This window comes from Drosophila grimshawi, unplaced genomic scaffold (assembly GCF_018153295.1).
Source record: "Drosophila grimshawi isolate 15287-2541.00 unplaced genomic scaffold, ASM1815329v1 contig_59, whole genome shotgun sequence".
Classification (NCBI taxonomy): Eukaryota; Metazoa; Arthropoda; class Insecta; order Diptera; family Drosophilidae; genus Drosophila; species Drosophila grimshawi.
In genome coordinates this window covers 1,053,614-1,077,635 of record NW_025063406.1, presented here as the reverse complement: position 1 = coordinate 1,077,635, position 24,022 = coordinate 1,053,614, and the positions used below count along the sequence as shown (strand labels likewise).

General features: G+C 32.9%; 2 protein-coding genes across 5 annotated transcripts; one reads left to right on the top strand and one right to left on the bottom strand.

Moving 5' to 3' along the window:
* Positions 1-2,210: 2,210 nt before the first annotated feature.
* LOC6563786 (protein anoxia up-regulated) lies at positions 2,211-15,103 on the top strand. Of its 4 annotated transcripts, none has more exons than XM_032737687.2 (7): positions 2,407-2,592; positions 6,839-6,865; positions 8,592-9,077; positions 9,205-9,317; positions 10,070-10,200; positions 13,745-13,937; positions 13,999-15,103. In XM_032737687.2, exons 1-7 carry the CDS (start codon positions 2,518-2,520, stop codon positions 14,786-14,788), a joined length of 1,815 nt encoding a protein of 604 aa, XP_032593578.1. In that variant the 5' UTR covers positions 2,407-2,517; the 3' UTR covers positions 14,789-15,103. The 4 variants fall into 4 exon arrangements, with proteins under 4 accessions (XP_032593581.1, XP_032593580.1, XP_032593578.1 ...); XM_032737688.2 differs by lacking the exons at positions 13,745-13,937; positions 13,999-15,103 and adding exons at positions 10,352-10,516; positions 10,935-11,037 and having other exon boundaries at positions 2,409-2,592; XM_032737690.1 differs by lacking the exons at positions 6,839-6,865; positions 8,592-9,077; positions 9,205-9,317; ... (1 more) ...; positions 13,745-13,937; positions 13,999-15,103 and adding an exon at positions 5,887-6,570 and having other exon boundaries at positions 2,211-2,592.
* Positions 15,104-16,077: 974 nt separating this feature from the next.
* Positions 16,078-22,367, bottom strand: LOC6563787 (synaptic vesicle glycoprotein 2A). Its single transcript, XM_001990770.2, has 9 exons — positions 22,275-22,367; positions 22,051-22,212; positions 20,302-20,464; positions 19,108-19,229; positions 17,936-18,353; positions 17,468-17,606; positions 17,124-17,407; positions 16,697-16,824; positions 16,078-16,184 (listed from the first exon to the last, which is right to left on the bottom strand). The coding sequence occupies exons 1-9, from the start codon at positions 22,342-22,344 to the stop codon at positions 16,141-16,143; spliced, it is 1,530 nt and encodes a 509-aa protein (XP_001990806.2). The 5' UTR covers positions 22,345-22,367; the 3' UTR covers positions 16,078-16,140.
* Positions 22,368-24,022: the final 1,655 nt, after the last annotated feature.

Genomic DNA, 24,022 nt, shown 5'->3' with positions numbered 1-24,022 from the left:
TTAAGCAAGTTTTATTATTTTATGATACCTGCTTAGTGACTGAAACAAAATAGACGGATAAATTCCAAGTTCAAACAAAAAATGTTTGATCCCGAAAGCTATATGTGCCAAGTGCTTGTAAATCGATATTTTTGATATCCACAAAAAACAAAGAAGATTTTCAAGCCGACAGGATGATAAGCAATTAGTGGCGTACACAAGTTGTATTGCGTATCTAAAGTGGTATTCTTTAGTTATAATTTATAATTACATAAGCCTCATACATACATATGTATATGTATGCTTATGGAGACGCCAGCTATACAATTTTTAAGGTCAACATTTTTGGTTTATTTTCATTGACACTCTTTAAGGTTAATGTCATAAAAATATAAGCTTTCTGTCTTGCTTTTATTTATATGTACACATATATTTGTCGCATATAAGTATAAGTATACAAAATGTACACATATACACATTTTGGGTATGAATTTTAATATGTATCATCCTTGTCTAAATATACGTATATATTCGTCTCAATAGGAATGTACAAGTATGTATATGGACCACATAAACAAGTATGAACTATATTAACACAATCGACTTTGAAATACCCTACAAAAATACTAGTATTAATATGTTCGTGATGCCCGTTCGTCCTTCTGTCTGTTTCCTCAAATAAGTCCATTTAAGGATATTTTTATTAAGGATATTTTCAGATAGTTTTTGGTTGAAATTTAAAATATTTTAGTAAAACCTTTTCTTTCACTAAGATATCCAAATAAACTTAACAGTAAGCATATTATTGTGTTCTGATCAGTTGATAAACCTTATCAATATCGAATGATAGGGAAAATCGATCGAATATTAAGCTACTTTTAGTTTTCAAAATTGTCTTGATAGACATAAACTGGGCTCGTGGGTTCTGTTGTGGTACCAAACTATAATAACGTACGAATGCGAAAGGGTTTGTCTGACAATTGAAAAGGGGTTACATTTTTAAAGGGTATACTTTTAGGAATCCGAAATGGAAGGCAAATGATTCGATTCGGTTTGCTAGTCGGACTGTATTTGACTGACATTTAATACAAAAAGCAATGAACTGTTTTTATATTTTTCAACTTTGCAAATCGTCTAATATTACACTTTTAATAGCCAATCTAAAAATAAAAGCAACTGCCACAGGAAAAATCGTCCGTATCGACAAAAATTCCAAAACGGGTACTTTATGAATGCCAAAATTAACAACACACCCCGTACATTATTTTACGTACATAATGATCTAGATAATACATTATCATATAGTATCAAAATCGGTCGATTTTCTTAAATTATTATTATAAAGACGAGCAATGTGACGAGGTGATCTTCGGAGGAGAAAAATCAAATATTTAATGAAAATTAAAATAAAACGTTTTGCTAAGAGTGGGATGAAAGTAAAAGTAAAACTTTTACTAAGAATGATCTGAAAATCATGATGTTGATGAGATGAAAGTAAAATGTATATTATACAATTTCTTTATGAATTTCTTGAGGATAAGGTCTCCTTGGGTATCTTGTATATGGCTAATGGTTTTATGAAATATAGGGAAAAATTTGCTCCTAGCATTTTTTTTGGGTTTGGTAAGCTAAGACTGCTGTGCTATACTTGAGATGGGTCCTTCGGTTCACATATAATAATATATAAGTGCCGTCATTGTAATATGTAACGGAAATTGTACTGCGTCTACAGGGTATTCTTTCAGTGAGGCCCACAATAAACTGATCAATAATTCTATTTGTTGAGTGTTTATCGAGCATGAATCTTTACTAAATGAGTAATTGCATATTTATATACCGTACGTTGTTTTTTTATATTTTGTTTTTATCTGGATTTACAATAATATGTTTATAAATAAATGTATGTAGGCGGACAGTGTATCCATCCCCCGCATCCTGCTTACGCCCTTAAATATACATAGATATGAGGTGGCGAGAAACTCGTAGTATGCATATACCGATGTATATTTATAAACACCATTAATAAAACCATAGACACATATTTTACATATATATTTAAAATTATTTCTAAATACAGGTAAAATGAAAAATAGAAAAGTGTATATTCATTTTACAAATTATAGGTGTGCAAATTAAAAAATATATCTATATATATTCAATTATTTGTGTGCAAACATGCATACACATTATGCATTAGTGTGCGTGTGCAAAATGTACAAAAAATTATAAGCATGTTTGTTCAAATGTAAAAAGAGACAGCGCGCTCTTAGTGACATGAGAGATTTAAATTTTTGTTATTCCAAAAATAAATTTATTTCAAGTCATAGAAAAAGAGAATAAGGCAGAGCGAAGGCTATTCAAAAAAAAAAATTTTTTTTTTGGCATCTAAAAATTATAAGAAACTGTTCCATGCAGTGAGCTGACAGAACAATTCGAACGGGCGTCAAGTGTAGAACACGAAAATTCGAGAAAGCCAAAATCGATAATAACGAATAAGTGATTTAATTTTCATCGAATTAAAAAAAAAAAAAACTCAAAATGGTTTACGAAAGTGGATTTACAACCCGTAGAACTTACAGCTCCAGACCGGTGACTACATCGTACGCCGTGACGGTAAGTTTTGCAATTTCTGAGCAACGCAACGAATAAGTTACAATTATAAGAAATGTGTGTGGTTTTCAATTTATAAAATCTGTGAAATTAATCTGCGCGTAGAAAATTCAATTTCTGAATGCAAATTTGCATAATAATGTGTAGACCGATCCACGCGGCAGATAAGTTTGACATTTTATGAAAAGGATTCCATTGAGAACGTTGTTTACATCCTGTGTACTTTTTGTTTAAGCGCTTGTACCCAACTTGCTGTATTCCATAATATCAATATCATTTTCTAAAGGTGCAAACAGTTTAAGAAATTGAAACACGTTTGAGCGCAGAAGTAACTTACATTTTAGTGAAAATGAATGTCTCACATATGAATATCGTATCAGTATTTGAAAAAAAAGTTTAATTGAAAAGAAGAATATATAATACAATTTTTTGCTTATACATATACAAGCTGATGTGCATGCTTTAATTTGTACATAAGTACATACATATTGATTAATATTTGAATTTTGGAATTTAATAAATTTGTTGTGAACCTATTATAATTATCAGACGCGTGTACGTATAAAGTTTATTAATATTGTTACGATTATTGTGTGCAGTTTACAAATATGTATGGATTTATGTGCTAGTCTTATGTCAGTTTTTCTTGATTTTTTTTTCCTTAAGCCTACTAATTATTCAATATTATAGTTGTTTTTCGCTGTTTTCAAGCGTATATGTGTGTATGTAGACTAACATCCGGCCCACTCACTGACTATAAACAAGTACGAGGTGCACACACACACACACACACACACACACAGCTTGTATTTTTGTGTGTGTGCCTAACAATATATGTACATATGTATCTCTACATCTCTTTGAGATATATATGCCAGTAGCTGTAAGATCGGCAAAATCAAATTATTTTTGAGTGTTTTCTCTTAATTATACGCGTTGCCTTGATGCAATAGCTGCGAAAATATTCCAAGGTTATGAGCATTTTCTCTGTGGTTATAATTTCTGAAATTTGTACGCTTTCTCATCTATGAGATCCGGCCAAGATTATTGGCAAACCGAAAAGCAAAAAGCTTTTTTGCTCTCAAATTCCAAAAATAGAGTTTTTATACATGTATATTCATATGCCTGTATGTATGTATGTATGTATTTATGTATGTATGTGCACATATGTAAGTTTGTCTGTACACTCGGATGAATATTTATTTTGTAAACAGATACATACATATATTTTTAACTGGACTTCTTGATCAATGTCTGTTTTAATTTTTCAGTTTATTGTGAATATTTTTAAAATTTATTTTCCCTCGTTATTTCTCTTTTTTCCACGTATTCCACATACATGTACAAATGAAAGTACATATACATACACACACATATGTGTAATATAAGCTGTTTGCGTATTTCGTCTTATGGCTGATCTAAAAATACCTTTACAATTTCCAAAATACATTCAAAGCAACATTTTTTTGTTGAGATTTTTCGAAAAATGCGCTAAAATATAATAAACAGATAGGATAGATTGTTAAATTTATAAATTTTCGAATGGCTCTCAAAATCCATTTTGCACAAATATCGTGGGATTTAACTTTCTTGCTTGTTAGCCGTGCTCGGATACAGAAATAAAATCCATTCAGTATCGCATAGTGATGATGTTGAACTTAATTGGTTTGACCAATTAGTAAATATTATGTATTGAATTAACATTAAAATTAAAAATACACTTTTAACTAAACTGTGCAATTAAATATTCATATAACCATTCACTCAACACCATATACTATATGCTAACGTGTACAGTCGGACCTCTTTAAATGAACTCACTGTAAATAGTACATTTAATGTAACAACCAACAACGGATCACCAATGTAAATACATATGTATATAAATATAAATAAATAAATACCTGGCTTGTTAACTCTCCATCCTCGTGCTGTGAATACTTGCATGTAAGAAACAACAATATATAGATAGATAGATGTACATACGTTAAATGCCATGGACACTTGTAAAAATGCCAAAACCAAATGCACCGATGATTTTTGGGTATCCCAGCCGATGAACCGCACGCCGTTCTGCAAAATCTAACAGCGTAAACTTGGCTTTTTCAAAATTTAAAACCCACCTATGTGACATTCTGGGCATTGCAGAGAACAAAGAGACCACCAATTGACTGGGAGAAAGTTCCTTATGTGCCAAGACCATCACTTATCTCCGATCCGGTGACCGCATTCGGAGTGCGTCGATCGGACTATGAGCAGCGCAAGCGATCAATACTCGATCCAATTAATCGAGCCGCTATCAAACCGAACTATAAGATCGCCTATGAGCCCATTGAGCCATATGTGTCCACTCGGGACAAGAATCGATCGCGCATCCTAAGCATGGTCCGCCAGCACATCGATACTGTGGAGGCCGGTGGCAATACCGCTGCCCGCACCTCGCGCGACTCCCTCGATTGCCAGCTGCCCCGCGTCCATCGCGCCGCATCCGAGAGTCTGCCGGTGCGCCGAGAGACCTATCGCAATGAAAAGTCGGGTGCCATGGTCACAAAGTACTCTTACTAACCCCAGTAGAAAGAGAGACAGGGAGAGAGACGAACTCCGATCCTTGACGAAATTACATTATCGAACCAGTTGCGAACCCAACTAAAACGAAATTGACTCGAATATCTTGGAAATTACAATTACGAATCATTAAACACACACCTGGCTATACATACTTGTACAAAATGTTCAAAAGTTTACCATACCACATTATATACGATCTGACATTCTACTCGTTTTTTGTATCTAATATTTTGCCTATAATATGTCATAATCTATGCTATATGAGATATTTTGTATTGTTTACTTTTTTTATACATGTTTTACACAGAGCCAAATTACGAAACGAATTAAATTGTTAAATAGTATTCGAACCTGTTTCAATTTCCATTAGAAAACCTAAAACGTTTCTTATTAATTTCTTGTGCACAAAATATTTCGATAAATTGTCATATTCTCATTATATTATAGCCTTTTCCTCAAGTTGGGCTGAGTAAACGTAAATAGAGTTAATTAAGGTGCCCCCATTTACATTTTTAAAATCATTTTCTTGGGGTTAATTGCATTAAAATCTATTTGCGAGAGCATTCAGGTCAAAAAAAAATATAAGGATGGATATTTTGAATGGAAATCGTTAGTGGAACAGCAAGCTGGTTTTTTTTGTATATAGTTGCTAGTTGCATAACATTTGTATGCTGATCGCCTATTTTCCTTTACAATTCTCACCCCAAATGCATAAATCGGAATTTATAGACTCCACGCTTAGACCTGTGCACGGACAGACCTGGCTCTCATCGCAGTCGCGCCTCCTCGGACTATTCGTACACCTCAAAGTCCAGTGTTGAGAAGAGCAGTTACGATTCGAGCAACCCTTATGCCAGGCCGGAACGATCCACATATACGTCCACTGTTGAGAATACATCGCGTAGTGGCCCAGGTGGTGCCTACAATTATAGCACCGAGAGAACCAGCACCACTGGCGCTGGACCCGGTGGCTACAGCTACTCCTCGACCACCTCTGGAAATTTGCCCGGTGGCACCAAATACCGCCACTTCTCATACCATGTCTAAACGCAAATGATTTAGACAAAAGCAATCGCATAAATGGTTTATATATGGCTCAAATAATATTTTCACTAATCACTCCGCCTAAATTGTTTTATAATTGTTAATCGCAACTAGAAACAACATCTAACCAACCACATACTTATACACTTATATGTATGTATGAAGTTTTTTGATATTGATATTGATATTGTCTATCACCCGAATTGTGTAAATTTTCGAGTTGACTAACATAACTAATAATTAATTTGATTGTCAAATAGATAATAGATGTTGATAAGCAAAATCTATCTGATGTATTTACTCTCCATAAATCATTATTAGTTTAAAAGTATTTGTGATACAATAAAATAAAAACGCATTCACCAAAAATTCTACCTATAGTTTTATATGTACAAATATATATATATATGCTGCATCATTTAATTCCGATAATTCCAATTAAAATACGATATTCATATAATCTGATCGATCTATGCTGTGACAACAAATTCAATTGAATCAAATAGTTGGGGTGACTGCAAAAACTCACCAAAAAGTCTTCAAAATATAAAAGTTTTAGTTAGACATCAACGAAACGAGTTTTTTTTTTCATAAAACACACATAAACTAAACTCAATGTTGTATAATTCTCTTACAGTATCCGTCTGCTCATAATGTGACTCGTGTAAGTATTCGCATTTATTACTTTTGTTGCTCATGTGTTGCTTGTCATCCATCATCTCTTTTATGATTTTGAAATTTTCCTGGTCACACTTCAACCACACTCATCACCTGGAATCATACGTGGTTAGTACTTTTATACCATAAATATGTTTCTATTTACAAAAATCGGAGAAAAGATAGTTCAAGCAGATATACATATTTTTTTAAATGAATACATTTTTAATTTAAATTTAAAATTCGACAGAGTAAATTACGTTTTTATTTTCAAGTAAGAAGACTTTTGTTTAACTTTTTTGAAGTGATTTTATTTTAATTTGTGTAGCGAAAGGTTATTAGCTAATATCATAAAGAGTGGATCATTGACAATTGAATATATATGAATATTTAATAAGCGTATGTACAGTTGCGAAAAAAAATAATAGTACCATTCTCACAAGAAAAATGTTTGAAAGTGTCTTTTTTAAAATCGTTTGAAGTTTAACCAACATAATCGATTTTTGAAGTGAAAGAAGGCTCTTAACAAAAAGCGAGAAAGAAAAAAACCATCAGCTTATTCAACGTTTTCAACTTATTTAAATATAATTAAAAATAATATAAAAAATTTAATTTTCTGGAAAAGGAAGAAAATGATCGAAAAAATTATAGCAACATTTTTAAAATGTTCACTTAAAACTATGCAAGTTAGAAACAAATAAACGATTTCTATAAAGTGCGTAAGTTGTAATATTACTTTTTCGATACTGTTTGGCACTTTTCTCGTCAAATTAAAAAAAAAGAAGTTATTATATATGTATATTGAATAGAACTCCAGGAGCAGTAATAACTTTAATTTATAGGGGGAATACCAAATAATATATTACAAATTAACTATTGCCAAAATTGCAAAACTCGTGGTGTGTTTTTTCATTCGTAAAACAAAGTGTCCTCGTGGTGCTATTACATTTTTTCCTCAACTGCATTGTCGCAAAGTAATATTAAAGGTAAAGATAATACATAAATAAGTGCCATATAGCCGTAAAAATATTTTGAATTGAGAAGGCTCTGTAGTGTTTCGTCCTAGTTGAGAGCTCCTCCTAGGAGTGCGAGCCCCTTGATAAAATGTGATAGAACGAAGGATAAAGAATATTGAGAGAATTTGCATTCATGTGGCAGGCACCCTTGCCCATGATTCATCGTTCAAACATATATATATATATATATATGTATATATATATATATATATATATATAGTGGTGACATGATCTCTTTTGAGATACCAGCCTTAAGAAAATGAGAGTGCGATAGAGATGGCACATGCTTTGTATTATTTTGACTGACTGACAGCACTTGGCGGGAGTACAAATCATTGAATCACTAAGATAAACATAAATTAAAATAAATAAATAAAATGTTAATAATAATAATATATAATAATAGCATAAATAAAAATAATTTAATTTCAACTATGCAAATAAAATAAATATAGACAAACATTTGTAAAAAAGTATGAGAGGCATAATCACCATGTAAGCGACTTATATAGTTACACAAAGGTCTTGCCGAAACTATCGAGAAAAGCAGCTCTGCGTAAAAATTGTTAGTTATTTTATTTATTTAGTTGCTGTAGGAATTCATAATTCATTACCATAAAATACTTTTCTTCACACGCATTTCTACTTGCATTCTACATATTTTGTGTTTGTGTTATATGAAACTAACTTACGAAACTTGCACAAATATAATAATAGGTATACAAAACGAGCTATCCCATCTACTCGAGTTATTCAATCCCAAGACGTATCGTCAGTGGAACACGTGTTATAACATCGCCTGTTCGGGTTGTTACCTCTCCCAGCCGCGTCTATTCGCGCATTGTCCACTCTCCATCGCCTGTGCGTGTTGTGCGCACGACAACGCGTGTTATTTCATCGCCGGAGAGAACAACCTCCTACTCATACACTTCGCCAACGACATACACTTCGTATAGTCCATCGACCTATTTGCCATCGACCTATTACACTTCGTCCTATATCCCCACCTCGTATACGACATACACACCGTCGTATTACTACAATCCCACAACTATTACACGCGTCTATGCCCGCTCGGCATCGCCATCGCCACTGAGGATCACTACATCTCCGGTTCGTGCAATTCCCTCATACTTGAAGAGACTCCCTCCTGGATATGGCGCACGGGCCTTAACTAATTACCTCAATACTGAACCCTTTACCGTAAGTTGTGGCCGTTCAATATCTAACTTTTGGCTAATGCAGATTCGTTCAAATCGGCATAAGAGCATCAACGATAACACTATTTTGAAAAGTATTATTTTCTTAAATCGAAAAAAAAAATGTTTAGACCTTCACTGAGGAAACGGGTCGGATTCGCAATCGGGCCCAATCCTTGATTCGCGATCTGCACACTCCAGTCGTACGCCGTGCACGAAGCTGCACACCTTTCCCTGTGACTGGGTAAGTTAACGACACTCTATACATAATAATAAGCAAAATATTTAAATCAATTTATGAAGAGCAGAATGAGTGAGCAGTCAGTAGGAAGCATAATATATTTATTTTCCCGCATCCCTGGTTTTTCGGCTTTATTTCATTAAATTTAATCTAAACCTCGTTGCGTCTATGAAAAGTGCCCATAAAGTTAATATAATTATATACATTTTAGAGCTGCACCTATTACTTTGGCAGGTTAGATTAGTACAATCTATATCTCACAGTTTTAATAGTAGGTTACTGATAACCTTAATTAAAGGTCGAGACACGCCCACAAGCATCACTTTCTATGCCCATTAAAAGGACTATTTTTCCCCATGTTTTCTTATTTTATTATACAAGTCTGACTATAGCGATTGGTTTTTTTTTCATTTTTCTATGATCAAATATTAAAATCGTAAGTTTGATAATCCGTGGCGTCATTTGATTTAGGTATTTAGGGACATATGTTTATTGTACAGGTAGTTTTTTATTATAATTGGAGTAAAGTCTGTTTTATTTTAAAGATTTTCTAAACATGTTTAATATGCTATAATTGGAGGAAATATTGTCTGAGATAAAAAGTTGAATATGAAATAAGACAAATATATAATTCTATATAAGATGTTTAAAATAAAAAGGGAATAAATACTTGTGAAAGGCTTAGACGGGTTTTAAATAAATATTAGCAAAACTGTGCTGGTGTTGGATAGAAAGTAATATAATTTTGTTTTTAGCTACTCCTATGGCCCTACATCACAATTGGCCCTAGATGCTTATGTAGCACGTGTTACAAATCCGGTGCGACACATTGCAAAGGAAGTTCACAATATTTCTCACTACCCAAGACCAGCTGTAAAGTATGTTGGTGAGTAATTTGAGATATATGCTGATATGTTGCCTCTAATACATTTGGATTACGATTGTAAACATAAAAGTAGTGTTAAGGTATTAAGTTGCAACCTGCGTTGTCGTTCAGATTGGTATTTAATGCTGTTTTTTAAATATTAAATGATAAGGTAAAAGTCATCTTGCCTCTGTAAGGATATGTGGTGATAAGGCTTATAATATTAGAAGCCCCATGTACGATTCGGACAAAGTTCGAACAGATATTAACCTTTTGTCCTGGTACCTTAGACATCCGACTTGGAAGAATGAGAAAAAGAGTGTTCCACACGAAGAAGGTAAGTATCGTTATAAACGATTAATTGATTGATTGATTCATTGATCAATATTTTCATAAGCTTGTAAACGCTACCTGTATATAGCAACTAGAACCTCGACTTAGCCTTTCACTCATGCTCGTTCCACTTAATCATTTATTGGGGACTTTCAATTAATTAATTGAGTAGTACATTTAAAAAGTGTTTTCCATTAATTTTCTCATATTTCAAGAATATAATTAAAAATAAAATAAAAAAAATTTTACGTGGTTTCATATACATTTTACATAGGATCAAAAGTAAATAAATAAATATATATGTAGGAGCAAATTAAATTCAAATACTTGTGACTAATGCATTGAACTTTCGCATCCTTATTAGCTTTGTTCTTTGTATCTTACTAACTTAATATGTTTTATGATTGATTGACTCTTTCCAGTTGAAGCTGTTGAAGTTGAGGCCTAAATGATAATATGCCTGACTTTATAATATGGACATACACACTTTATAATTTTTGAATAAATAAATAAAAAGAAAATTCATTATGTTTGTCTATTGTCAATTAAAAAGGATATCTTAAAAATAAACAATCGATATCACTAAACTCAGTCGCTTTCACATCTAGACTAATGTGCAAGCCCATATTAACTTTTATCACTAACACAAACTAATAAAAATAAACAATCTCTGACGAATCGTTTTAAATACTAATTTTTTCAAATACTTACCAACAATTTTAGCGACTTATCTTTCTTTTTAATATGTATATTATTTGAATTACATCTGTTTCTTACCCAAGTCCTCAATTTGTATAATTATTATTATTAATTAAATATTGTTGGGCATTTACGCAAATGTACGTTATTTATTGATTTATATATATTTAAAAAAAAACTGCCACATATGTCTGTTTGAATATGTGTATATTTATAACTGTGTATTGTATTTGATAATGAATGCCATGTATAATGATACCATTTTATATAAATATATGTACTTGTGTACATACGTATATTCTCATTTAAGCACAGATCTTAAAATGTATACCTAATTGCAAAACAATGTGTTTAATTAGCGATGGGAGAGCAAGTGACTATATAAAAGTTATTTTCAGCTAAACATTTTCATGTACGTGTGTTTTGCACAGATTTGTGTTCTTCTGAACACAGTTGCCCAAGAAATTGATTTGACAATGGAGAAAACTCATATTTTCCCATTTCTTCGAGTAGAAAAGCATTCTTTAATTTTTCTAATTTTTCTATAATTATTTAGGTGTGTTTGAACTAGTTAATTTCTAGTAAAAATTCGTGAACTTATTTAAAATACACGAGTAATCACTTCTTCCATCAATACAATATTCCAAGAAATAATAAATATTTTCCAAATCGCAATATGTGCTCGACTAAAATCTCAAAGGCATAAGGTAACAAAAGAAGACAAACCATTAAAAATGCTCAAATCAGTAGTATATGTTCGAAACTTCTCGGGCCAGATTGAATTGTTACAACAAAGACACCATTCTTATCGCTCATGGACTCCTCCATAGACACCATTAAAATATCAATAAAATAAAGTATATGCTGTGGCGACAAAATCGAAATTAAAAACTGGACAAAAACCTGATATTAAAAGAGACATAAAACACAACACGAAAAACAGCGCTTTCGTCCCACTGTGCCGAGAATAGACACTTCAGACATCGCAGCAGTGAACATTTTAGAAGTAGAGCAGAGTTTCAACAGAAGGTTCAAATTGGAGATGATGCACATGATAAATATGGCCACATATGTTAAACTAAACTTCAAGACAATCAATCGCTGATTTATATAGACACCTAATTGATACAACAATACAAACATAGAAGTTAGTTTCAAATGGCACAGCTGCACTGCACAGGAGAAAATATAAAATGTTAATTGTTATACGATTCTGAAGTTCTGAAACAATAAAATAGAACTTAGCCTGAAAAAACAAATTTTAAAACATATTATAAAAACAGCTCACCAGATAATAAACAAGCTCACCCTTTAAAAAAAAACGTTTATTTTTTGTCTACATTTCGCAGCAAACTTATATGCAAGTATAAAAATGTATATGTTTAAATTTATACATAAAAACATATGACAGTTCATCATATGCTTATATATCTTGTGCGACTTTTAATGACCTTGACCTATATTTTTTGATTGGCAGCAGGAAACGTACTGGGTACACTTTAGTATTAACTAAGAATATGACAATAAATTTGGCAAGTGTTGACTTCTTAATTGATCACGTGTGATCAAATTTATTTCATTATTACTATAAATAATTATTATGTACATACATATTTATTTCATACCAGTTTATTTGGCATAAATGCTGTTCCCAAACACTTAATCGCACTCATCCATGCATTCACATATACATGTGCATGTTGTTTTATAAATCATATATACGAATGTAAAATGAAAAATTGCACAACTTACTTTCTTTGATGAAGACATAGATTCTGAAAGAACTTCAGTCCATATATATATTTATATTCATGGTTAGCATTTGAATATATGACAATTCTAAAATACAATTAATCTACGTATTAACAAAATGTGCAGGTCTAGTTTTTATATGACTTGATGTGGATAAATCAATATACATAAATACATTCATAACTGGGTCGACTATGAAAATAATGCGAAGCTGGATCGACTCGGATATTATAAATTCGTCATAACTAAACTTTTACACACTTACAAATAACAAATTTGAAATATGAGAGCACGAAAACACAAGATATAATACATGTACCATATACATATTCTTTTATATATAAATATATTTATATATATTTATTTATATATGTATGTGCAAGTTTAATTACGAGCACTGGAATTTCATTCAACACTTTCCTTAGTTTTTTTTTCCTAACAATTGACATAAACATACATACGGTCATATATATGTATCTTTGATAACACTCAAGCAACTAGAAACCAGTTACTAATACTCATTAATTAAAATACAATTACTCTATTATTGGAGTCTTCAAATCTGCAAGTCTGCATTATTGATGTATATGAAATTCTCTCCGCAATCACCTATGGTAAGTCATTATATAGCAATAATGTGTATATTTGAATACAGTCACCGATATACACGACTTTTTTACATTAAACTACCTAATTATATTAATTTCGATAAGTATGATATCATAATTACTAAAAACAAAAGTTATTCCTAACATTATCTATAACGGGATTTGGATTTCAGATGCCGAATTGGATCCGAATCGCCCAACGAGAAAATTCTCTGCTCCCAGGCCACTTGAAGATGCTGTCGATCTGGAGTCCAAGGAGAAGCAACGTCTACGCCAGGAACGCCTGATGACCGTCAACGAAGACGATCTTGAAGTGGAGAAGAAACAAGCTCAGTTGGCCGATGAAGCGAAGCGTCGCAAAGAGATGTACGTCATTTCGAAATTAATAATAATAATAATAATAATAAAAAAAATACTATTTTTACAGTGCTCTCAAGGAGAAGAAACAACGGGAGGAGGCTGAAAAAAAGGCTGAAGAACAGGCCCGTTTGGCTGAGGCAGCCAAGCAAGCTGCTGCTGCGGAAAAGGCCCGTTTAGCCGAAGAGGCAGCTCAAAGGGCCGCCGAAGAAGAAGCACAAGCCGCAGCAGAAGCAGAAGCAGAAGCAGCAGCTGCCGCTAAAAAAGCCGAAGAGGAACGTTTAGCTGAAGAGGCCCGTGCTGCCGAGGAAGCAGCACAAAAATTGGCAGAAGAAGAAGCCCGAGCTGCCGAAGAAGCCAGAGCTGCAGCAGAAGCCAAGGCTGCCGAAGAAGCTGCCGCCCGACAAGCTGAGGAGGAGGCCCGTTTGGCTGAAGAGGCTGCTCAAAAGGCAGCGGAAGAGGCTGCTGCACAAAAAGCCGAAGAGGAACGCTTGGCTGAGGAGGCCCGCCTAGAAGAGGAGCAGCGTTTGCGGGAGCAGGAGTTGAGTCGCCTGGAGGAAATCGAGAAGCAGGCCGAAGAGGAACGTGAGGGCGATCTTGCACGCCAAGCAGCTGAATTGGCCGAAATCGCCCGCCAGGAGGCGGAAATTGCTGCTCAAGAGCTGCAGTCGATTCAAAAGGAAAGTAGAGATGTTGCTGAGCCCATAATTGATGAGCCATCCACTCCTGTGGAAGATCATCAACAGGAACCGACCATAGAATTAAGTTCGAATATCGAAGATGTTTCAGGCCAGTTGGACAACACTGGCGGAGATAGTGTTGTAGAAGAATCTGAAGATGAGGAAGACGACGAAGAATAAGGAATTACACCAATGATCATTTTTGCTGACGACATCTATAATTAATGTTCATTGAAATTAGAAACCTTTTTATTTTTTGCGAATTCAAAAACATGATGGTAAACAGTTTAATTTGTTAAAATTTTAACTGTGTCTATTTGCCATAAGAACAATGTAGTTGTTTTTAATATAATTTTATAGCATTATAATTGCCAAAGCTTTTGTGAACACTAACACTACTAGCTGAATGACACTTCCTATCAGATTAACATAATAGAAATATGATTCAAATCTTTTATATATTTAAGAAATATATAAATATGATTACGATTCTCATTTTGTAGTTTTATTTTAATGCTAACCTAAAGGAGTTATTCTTTACTGACTGCCAGAAACTTTCACAATAGTTCTCTTTGGAACGCTATTGGAGACTTTTAATTTTTTATAGCACGCGAAGTACAATATAATTTTGTCTACAGATCATTTAACGAATATAGTTAAAAACCGGTTTAGACTAGTTTTATTGTTTTTATAGCAATTCTAATTGTTACCGATGTGTACAAAATGTGCAAAATTTTCATTTTGATATAAAATCATCATACGTTATCAAACATACATTTTTCATTCATTTTTATTATTTTTTATTATAGCCTGTTGCATAATCACCTGATCTCTTCCAAAATAAAATGGTTATCGATAGTTAGTACAGTACTACAAGTTTGAAGATAAATGGATAGAAAATCGTAGTACTCTTAATCGGAACTGAAAAATAGTTTAGCTGATTAATTTTTAACAATTAATATCACCACTTATTAGTTTATGCAAGAAGAACAAAGATTTAATTTTAAAAGTTTACCACAGTAAGCGACTATTATTATTACAGCTAAGACCCCATATTTCTGAAATTGTTTTTGTATAGATTAAATTCATATCCATATTCAAAACTGTGACCAAGAAGTGGAATTTAAAAATTTGTAGTAACATAGAGACCAGCGCTTTATGAATCCCAGCATACCCATTAAATTTTGAATTTAAAAGAATACCTTAACCAGCTAACAACTTTATGATACAAAAAGAGCATTCGTCGATAAAAAAAAATTAACTACATTTTCCACAATTAACATTTAATGAATTTTCTTGACTCCAGGCTTTAAAACTGTCTTTGTAACCTATGAGCAGAAAGATACAACGGGGAAAGTGTTGAATTGATTTATCACACACGAAAGGTTATTCATGCACAATGTGAATAACAAGGGGGCTTGCTAACCTCATTTCTTAGAGAAAAAGCTATTAAAATCAATCAATAGTAAGTATTAAAATTTTATTTTATTTATTTACAAGTGTACGATTGTTCCAAATTTCAAAATGCTTCATTATGAATTTCTTATTGGCAGACGATACACAATTATCAGACATACTAAAAAAAAAATAAAAAATATATTAATATATATAAAATATAATAATAGAGCTAATAAAAGTTTTAAAAATGACGACACTTACGCGACATAGTGATTGGAAATTTATTGAAAAATCGTTGAAATAATTTATTATCAAGCTTAATACTTTTCGTAAGGCCGCCATCATTTTTAAGTCATTGCAGATTATTTAATATGGAAAAGGATGGCAGCTCTACGCTGGATTTCATAGCGTTGCCAGACGGTGCCGAGAAAGTCATCAACTACTCGTTGGACAGTCGCTCAGCAGAAACAGTATAAAAGGATCGTTAAGCACAGTCAGAATAATACAGACAGTATTGTATATTGTAGATGATATTGATGTGATCAAAAATTTTTGAACTTTAGACACCAGTTGCTAATAAGTCTGGTAATGCTAATAATAAACCATTTTAATATACAAGAAAACTCTCAGCTGTACGCAACGTGTCGTGTAAGAGCCGCCTTTTAAAGATATGAGTTTGTTAATACTTACCAATAAGAACAATTGTAAATAAAGCAATCGTTGAGTTGCAAAACGGTAGTAATGTTATTCCAATTAAGTTTGCTGATGCAATAATACCAAATCGTCCCAGTGACATGACCAAACTTGTTGCTTTTCCCCTAAAACATATATAGATTTTTCATACTTGTTATACTTGTATCAATACGCAAAATTATATATACAAATGGGTACGAGGACGTACGCATCGATATCGATAAATATCGATTATTACTTCAAATCTTAAATGTTCTGAGCCCATTGACTAAACATAGTATAAAATATTATAAATATATATATATATATATATATACATATATATATATAATATATATATATATATAATATAAAATAAATTGAAAATAATCATAGCTGAGCGCAGCTAATTGCTTTAAATAAGATGCAGATAATTGTTTCGTACCTTAAATGTGTTGGCATCAGATCCACAATCGCTCCTATCATAATGGAAATCGATAATCCAGGCAACAGAATGTAAAGACAAAATAGTATTAGCACCACTGTGGAGTTCGAAACAATGTGTAGTAAAACTCCACTTAAAATCGAGAATACGAGTGCAGCGAACAGAACGTTCTTTCGACCCAGAGGATTCAAAATAGCGCCTTGTATGGCGAATCCCAATAAAAATGAAGCTCCAACAATCATATTATCAATGTAGGTTCTAGTTGAAATCTCATCGGAACACACCTACAAGGCAAAGTATTTTGTTAAGATCATTCTATCGATATAGTATTTTCTTTAAATTACCGCAGTGCTATTTAATGCGACATTTTGAGCTTGTTTACCGTAGGAGCCTTCCAATATTTGACAAACTGTTGAATTAGTGTTTTCAGCGCTCGATGAACGGTTTACTATTTCTGGGAACCAGAACTGCATACCATTTGAGCTAAAAATAATATTCAAATAAATATATTTTTCAATATTAACATGCACTGTATAAAAATAAATAAATAAATAATACTAAAAAAAATATGAGCTATGCGAATATAGATGTGATAATTTGAACGGTTAATTTGTTCAGTATTGCAAAACGCAGGAAAAAAAAGTGTGAAGACAGCTGAGGCTGAAGTCGAATGTGACACTGTGCTCTGGCGAGTGAAAGTAGGAAAGAGATGACAGCTTATGTGGGTGCTAAAGTTGCGATTGACGGATTGAGGTGCGTGGAATTTATAAAGACTTAATATTCTTACATGAATGACCAACTTATAATCTTACCTGAAAAACAAACAAAGCACAGCCACGTTGCACAATATGAAGTTGAAACCATGCGGCTTATGAAATAATGGAATTGTGGCGCGCGCGATGTTTGTTACCATGCCACAACCCTTCTGGTTTGCCAACACATTTTCTCCGGCTTGTATTTCAGGTTTCAGCGAAAATTCATTATTTTTGAGCACATGAGTTACTGAAAGACCTCGATTAAATTTACTAATCCAATCTACAGCGCTTAGTGCCTGACTTTCTCTATTTTGGGAGAGCAGAAGTTTCGGGCTTTCGGGATAATATATAAGAATTATTCCTCCAATAAGACCCGGTAAAAGAGACGCTAGCATTATCAATCTCCATGGTCGGAAAACAAATTCGCCAACTACATGGATTGACCAGTCTGAAGATAATATCGCCCAAGCAGTTGCTGCAAATAAATAAGTTCAGTTTCAATTATTTGCCAAACTTTATAATAATCGTAATAATAATATTTTTATACAGAGCAATTCGAAGTCTGTCTGTGGATCTATCTCTTTATTTAACGTGGCAATCTCTATTATTAAATTCGAATACATACGTAGATTATTATTGCAAATTGATAAATATTATGTTCTATTTTAAGAAATACTCCAATAACAATAAGTAATACCATCTGATAACAGGTGCCCCAGAATTGGGTGGATGTACCCAAACGATCGTCGAAGGAGTTACTAAATTGTGGAAGATATGCATTTCAGATTTATAGGGCCGAAGTTCCTTGGGGGCGGCGGATTTGGGCGTTGTTTAAAACTGTATATTCCGATTTTTTAAGGTTTTAAGATTTTTGCCAGCAAGTTACCGTTCACGTTTGGGGACTATACAATTGTGGTAAATATGCGGCTCTATTGACTTACACTTTCCGAAATATTGGCTTTGCTAATCATCAGAGCGTGTTTGGCATGGCTCTACAATTTTTTTTATCGGTTCTTAAAAAGGGATACTATTAATATACATACCAAAATTGACGGTAAGTTAAAGCCTTTAACTTAATCGAGCTGCTGTTAATTTTAGTCGCAAAAACGCGTCGAATAGTAATTTTATCATTAATATTCGTAACTAAATTTAAGAATTACCTACAGATGAACCTTTATTTGCATCTGCTCCACTGTTCTTAATACTATAGATTGCAGTGTTTAAATTACCTGGGACATAAATTGCGGTCACACTGACAAACATCGTCGAATAGTTGATCGTAACTGCTCGGTGCCGAGGTATATTGAATTCACTCAAATACGGATAAAGTCCAGCTGACACAGCGCCAAGACTATGTGAGATTAATTTATATTGACATATTTATGTATTTTATATGTTTACTTATATGGTGCGACTGTGGGTGTGAATCGATGTAAAAGCTTGTCAGTACTATTTTTATATTTATATAATTTTTAATTATGGCCGGGGAAGTTTTGTTTATGCAAATTTATTTCACTAGTTTAGTTTAGGATTAATCGTTTCAACTTCTACGTATATCGACTCTTATCGATTTGTCAGACTAATAAGAGTTTCGGAAGTCAAAGGTTAATAGAAACAAAGAGGCAAAAGGTTGTGCATGAAAATTCATGATGATGCAAGTTTTATAATTTTAAGTTGCATACAGTATAAGTTTTATACAATAATCATTTTATCCAGCACCTTCAGAAACTGGGCCCATTAACATTTTAAGAACTTCTAAAATTCTTTGATGAAAATAAATTTAAATAAATTGAAAAACATATGTATTTGCAGATTGACAGTCGTAGCAGAAGCTATGCATTTAAAAAATTTGTATCTAAAAAAAATCTTCAGAATGTAGATTTCTTATAAGCTTCAAGCACACTATCCACAATGTGGGCACCTTTCCACTTACTCTTCAATTGAAAGCTAACAATTAAATTAGATTCGTTTTTTTTTTTATATTTTTAACATTCAATGGACACCTGTTTTAGATAAGCAAACCTGCGACTCTGAACCCAGCTTTTAAATAAATAGTCATTTAAGGCACGGGTCCTAGTTTTGCTCACTCAACCACAGAAAGGTAATTACACAAGTCAAAGTTTTCTCAATTTTTATGTGTGAAGCATCACCACAAAATCCCAAGATTGAAATCATCAGTTTGCTTATCCATACATATTTGTATTTATGCATGATTAAATCTCGGGGCACTGCCGGATCGGTCTCTATATGAGAACTAATGTACCATTTGCGTGAGTCGATTATTAATGAGAAATTATACAATGAAACACGCGATAACTAGAATGTCTTTTCAAAAAAATAATAACAAAATTAAGTGGTCTAAATGTTAATCTTCTATAATCTGCGTAATAAGATTTCTTAAATTCAACATAGGAGTCACTTACCTGATACCGCAGAGGAAGTTGATAATGTTAAATAACCAAACACTTGTAACGAACATGAGAATAATCAGAAGGGCGCTCGAAATAAATGCTCCCCAAAGTAAAACTGTTCGTCGGCCGATGACGTCGCTGATATATCCCCATATATAGTTTGATATGCAGATACCTTTAACAATGCAAAATGAACTTGTTTACAAATTATTAAATATATTACAATGACCATTTAATGAGTGCTCATTATTATTATTTTATACCCTGAACCATTAAAAATGGGTAAAAAGGGTATAATGGTTTTGTGCAAGTGTATGTAACAGGCTGAAGGAAACATCTCCGACCCCATAAATTATATATATTCTTGATCATGATCAACAGCCGAGTCGATATGGTCATGTCTGTCTATCCCAGATCTCAGAGACTATAACAGCTACAGACTTCAAATTTAAATAATATGTTCTCACAGGTTCCCCGGCGCAGATCAAGTTTACTTTATTTTATCGATACATATACATTTCCGATAGCAATAAAGGCTACAATGTTAAAGGCAGAAATTAATAAATAGATAATATGCATATGCATATTATTGAAAAAATTCCTAAATTTCATCAAGATACGATAAGAATCACCCAAATTATATTCGAAAATATTTTATAATATTGATCTCATTTCATCATTCCATCATCAGCGGCAAGCATTTTCTGTATGCATAAATATGCGAGCGCATGTGTGAGACACAGATGGCATAGATTTGTGTTATATATGTATGTATGTATGAATATGCACGTGTTTGTCGGCAGAGCGCACTTGCAGACAGACCTGCTCACATTTTGGTGCAAACTTTTTAAAGATAAATTTTCCAATTAAAATAGAATACATTTAATAACTGGGTTCAGGGTAAATCGTAGTCGAGATCACTCGACTACAGCACTCTTACTTGCTCTGATTGAATTGATGCAGTATTAAAGTTGACTGTAAATTTAAAATATATTTCTTAATTATATTGAATATTTCTATTAAAGTAAAAATCGAAATCTTAACTTTTGGCAAAATATTTTTTTCAGATTATGAAGTTAGGAAACATGTTCTCTCAACTGATATGTTAAAAGTTAGCATTTAATTGTTTTTAATGGCGCGTAGCTCAGAGGAAACTCACTCAACTTGCGAACGACAGAAGTCTCGGGTACGAATCGCCGTTTAAATCCCAAATGATTTGTTTAGTTGTTTTTTGTAAAATATCTAACAAGTGTCATTTTATATGTGATACATATTAAAATTGTAATGTTTTTATTAAGAATTGCTTTTAGATAGATAATTTATTGATAAGAAGTCGAACTGCCTTTGGCGCCAAAGATATGATATGCTAATATTCTAGTACATCTCGGGGGTTTTGTTCTGAGTGTGATTTCTTAAACTCAGCTCAATGATTCATGATGTGCTTTAGAATTGATAGCTGTGCAAAACATGATACGAATACAAACCACAAAACAGACTTTCAATCTGATTGACGGCTTTTGATGATCACCCTAAACATTTGTATTCAAATTTCGTAGTATGAGATTTCTTCTTTCATGCGTAACAAAACTAAATTTAAGAAGCATAAGCGTAGCCAGATATGGGCAGAGGATGCCCCTCCCCATCGCTCCCACACATCTAAGCCCCTTACAAATAATACCGAGCTAGTAGTAGATCGGAAACGTTGTTATATGTAAATGTGGTAAACTGGTGCTGTTGTATGTAAATTAAATCACGACTCACCTGCAACAGATGCTGCCATCATGAGGCCCTTCTCGGCTTCTGTTGTATGAAACTCGCATTGGGATGCGATTACAATAATTCCCAGTGATTGTTGGGCAGCTACAGAAGAGATTGTTAAGAGACCACTCACAAGCAATAGAATCCACTGGGTCTTGCCATAGCCTGCACCATAGAAGGGGTATATTTTTTTAATGCAACACAAGAGATATAACTGGTTAGCATACCAATCTTCTCCAAGACTTCGTCATATTCCAATGAGTTGGAATCACCAGATTCTGAAATACGGTCCTGCATTTTACTACTCCAACGGCGTCCATTCAACTGATTCTCGTGACAAAACTGCCCCGCCTTATAAGTATCTTATACAAATGCATCACATTCCACTCAACTCACAGCTGTGAGTTAAAACCCAAAAACTTTTTGCAGCTTGAGTAAGCAAAAACTTGTTCTGAGAACAACGTGTTCGTAGCTCAGAGATCACAATAATATATACTAGAGAGGTAATTATTCCAAACAAATTGGTGACTTAAATATGTTAATGTATGATTAATAGGGATATTAAAATATTTCTGATAACTCGATAATAAGATGACATAGTCATGCCAGACTTTCTATATACCCATGATAGACAAATACTGTAATCACAAAAACAATTATACTGGCGGACGGAAGTCTTTTTTACTTTAAGTCTTTTAGCTAATATGGTTATTTGAACCTGTTTGCACTTGAAATCACACTTACAACAATTTTCTCAATCCAGAAATAATTAACTTTAATTTATTGATTTTGTATAGGTCGGACAACAACGGACAACAAAGAGTAATCGATCGAAAGATAAGCCTTAACTGGCATAAGAAATTTAATGTGTAAGATCGCATAACGTTCACACAAATTTTGTTATAAAACAGTTTGCTTCTATGCAAAGTGCAGAAACAGTTGAGGACAGTTACCTACCCCTCCATATACATAATATTGATACATAAATGTTGAATATTCAGTTAACACCCAGACCTGAAACAGGTAAGACAAATATTTGTTTGAAACAAAACATTTTTTAAATATTTGCTTAAAGCAAACCTTACCAAAATTTGCATGTGTGCAGTGAAGCTTTAATGGTATTTTTCACATATACTAGAGGTTTAAATTTCAAAAGCTCCCTTGACTTACAGCAAAACTCATTTTTTCAATTCACTAACCTGATGCCAATAAAATGTAGATCCTGCGAAATTGCCATGGTTGGATTCCTGTCCCGAATTATTTTAGTTTTAAAAATTCATATTTTGGATTTTAGATTTCGATTTTGCAATATTAACACATACAAAACGATTTTATTTCAACATTTCTGGTAAAGTCCGGTTTACAGCGAAAATTTGTTTATTAATTCGTAAAAGATCAACTATGAATAAAATTTGCTTAAAACATAATATTTCTAACTCTGATCTGAAATGTAGATGTCAGCAGCTTAACTCTTTGTTTTTAGAGTTGTCCAAGCAACCTACTTACGTTCACTATCCACCAATGACCTTGATCAACGTAAATGTCGCCTAACAATGCGACTTATCTGGCGCAAAATGTTTAAAGCCAACAATATTCATTTATATGCGTATGCAGAATCAAAGTTCATGGCCGTTATGTCAATTGGGAAACCAAATGTTTGGAATATTAAACCAATTGTTGGTTAAGTTTTTGTTTTTAAAAAAATATAAGACACATATTTTTATACATAATTCGTCTGAAAGTGTGCTTTGTGCCTTGGCAGTTATTATATTATATGCATTTAACTTATTAACATTATCAATATTATTTGTAGTTAGAAAAAACCAATAACTTCGATTGTTACCTCTATGTAGATATTTGTAAAACCAACTCACGTTCAGAGTTAGCTTGAGTAAAGATTTGACAGAAATGAATGCCCGACAATTTGTTATTGTTACTATATTTCTTATTGTTCTTACAGTCAGAAAACGAATGC

Bases quoted from the DNA above. Each gene is read 5' to 3' on its own strand.
- LOC6563787 (XM_001990770.2), bottom strand. From the start codon at position 22,344: ATGCAGGACCGTATTTCAGAATCTGGTGATTCCAACTCATTGGAATAT. The intron at 18,354-19,107 runs GTAATTTAAACA...ATTTATTTGCAG, and splicing joins GACCGCAATTTATGTCCCAG to CAACTGCTTGGGCGATATTA. The intron at 16,185-16,696 runs GTAAGTATTAAC...TTTTTTTTTTAG, and splicing joins ATTTACAATTGTTCTTATTG to TATGTCTGATAATTGTGTAT.
- LOC6563786 (XM_032737687.2), top strand. From the start codon at position 2,518: ATGGTTTACGAAAGTGGATTTACAACCCGTAGAACTTACAGCTCCAGA. The intron at 6,866-8,591 runs GTAAGTATTCGC...ATATAATAATAG, and splicing joins CTGCTCATAATGTGACTCGT to GTATACAAAACGAGCTATCC. The intron at 10,201-13,744 runs GTGAGTAATTTG...TTTGGATTTCAG, and splicing joins ACCAGCTGTAAAGTATGTTG to ATGCCGAATTGGATCCGAAT.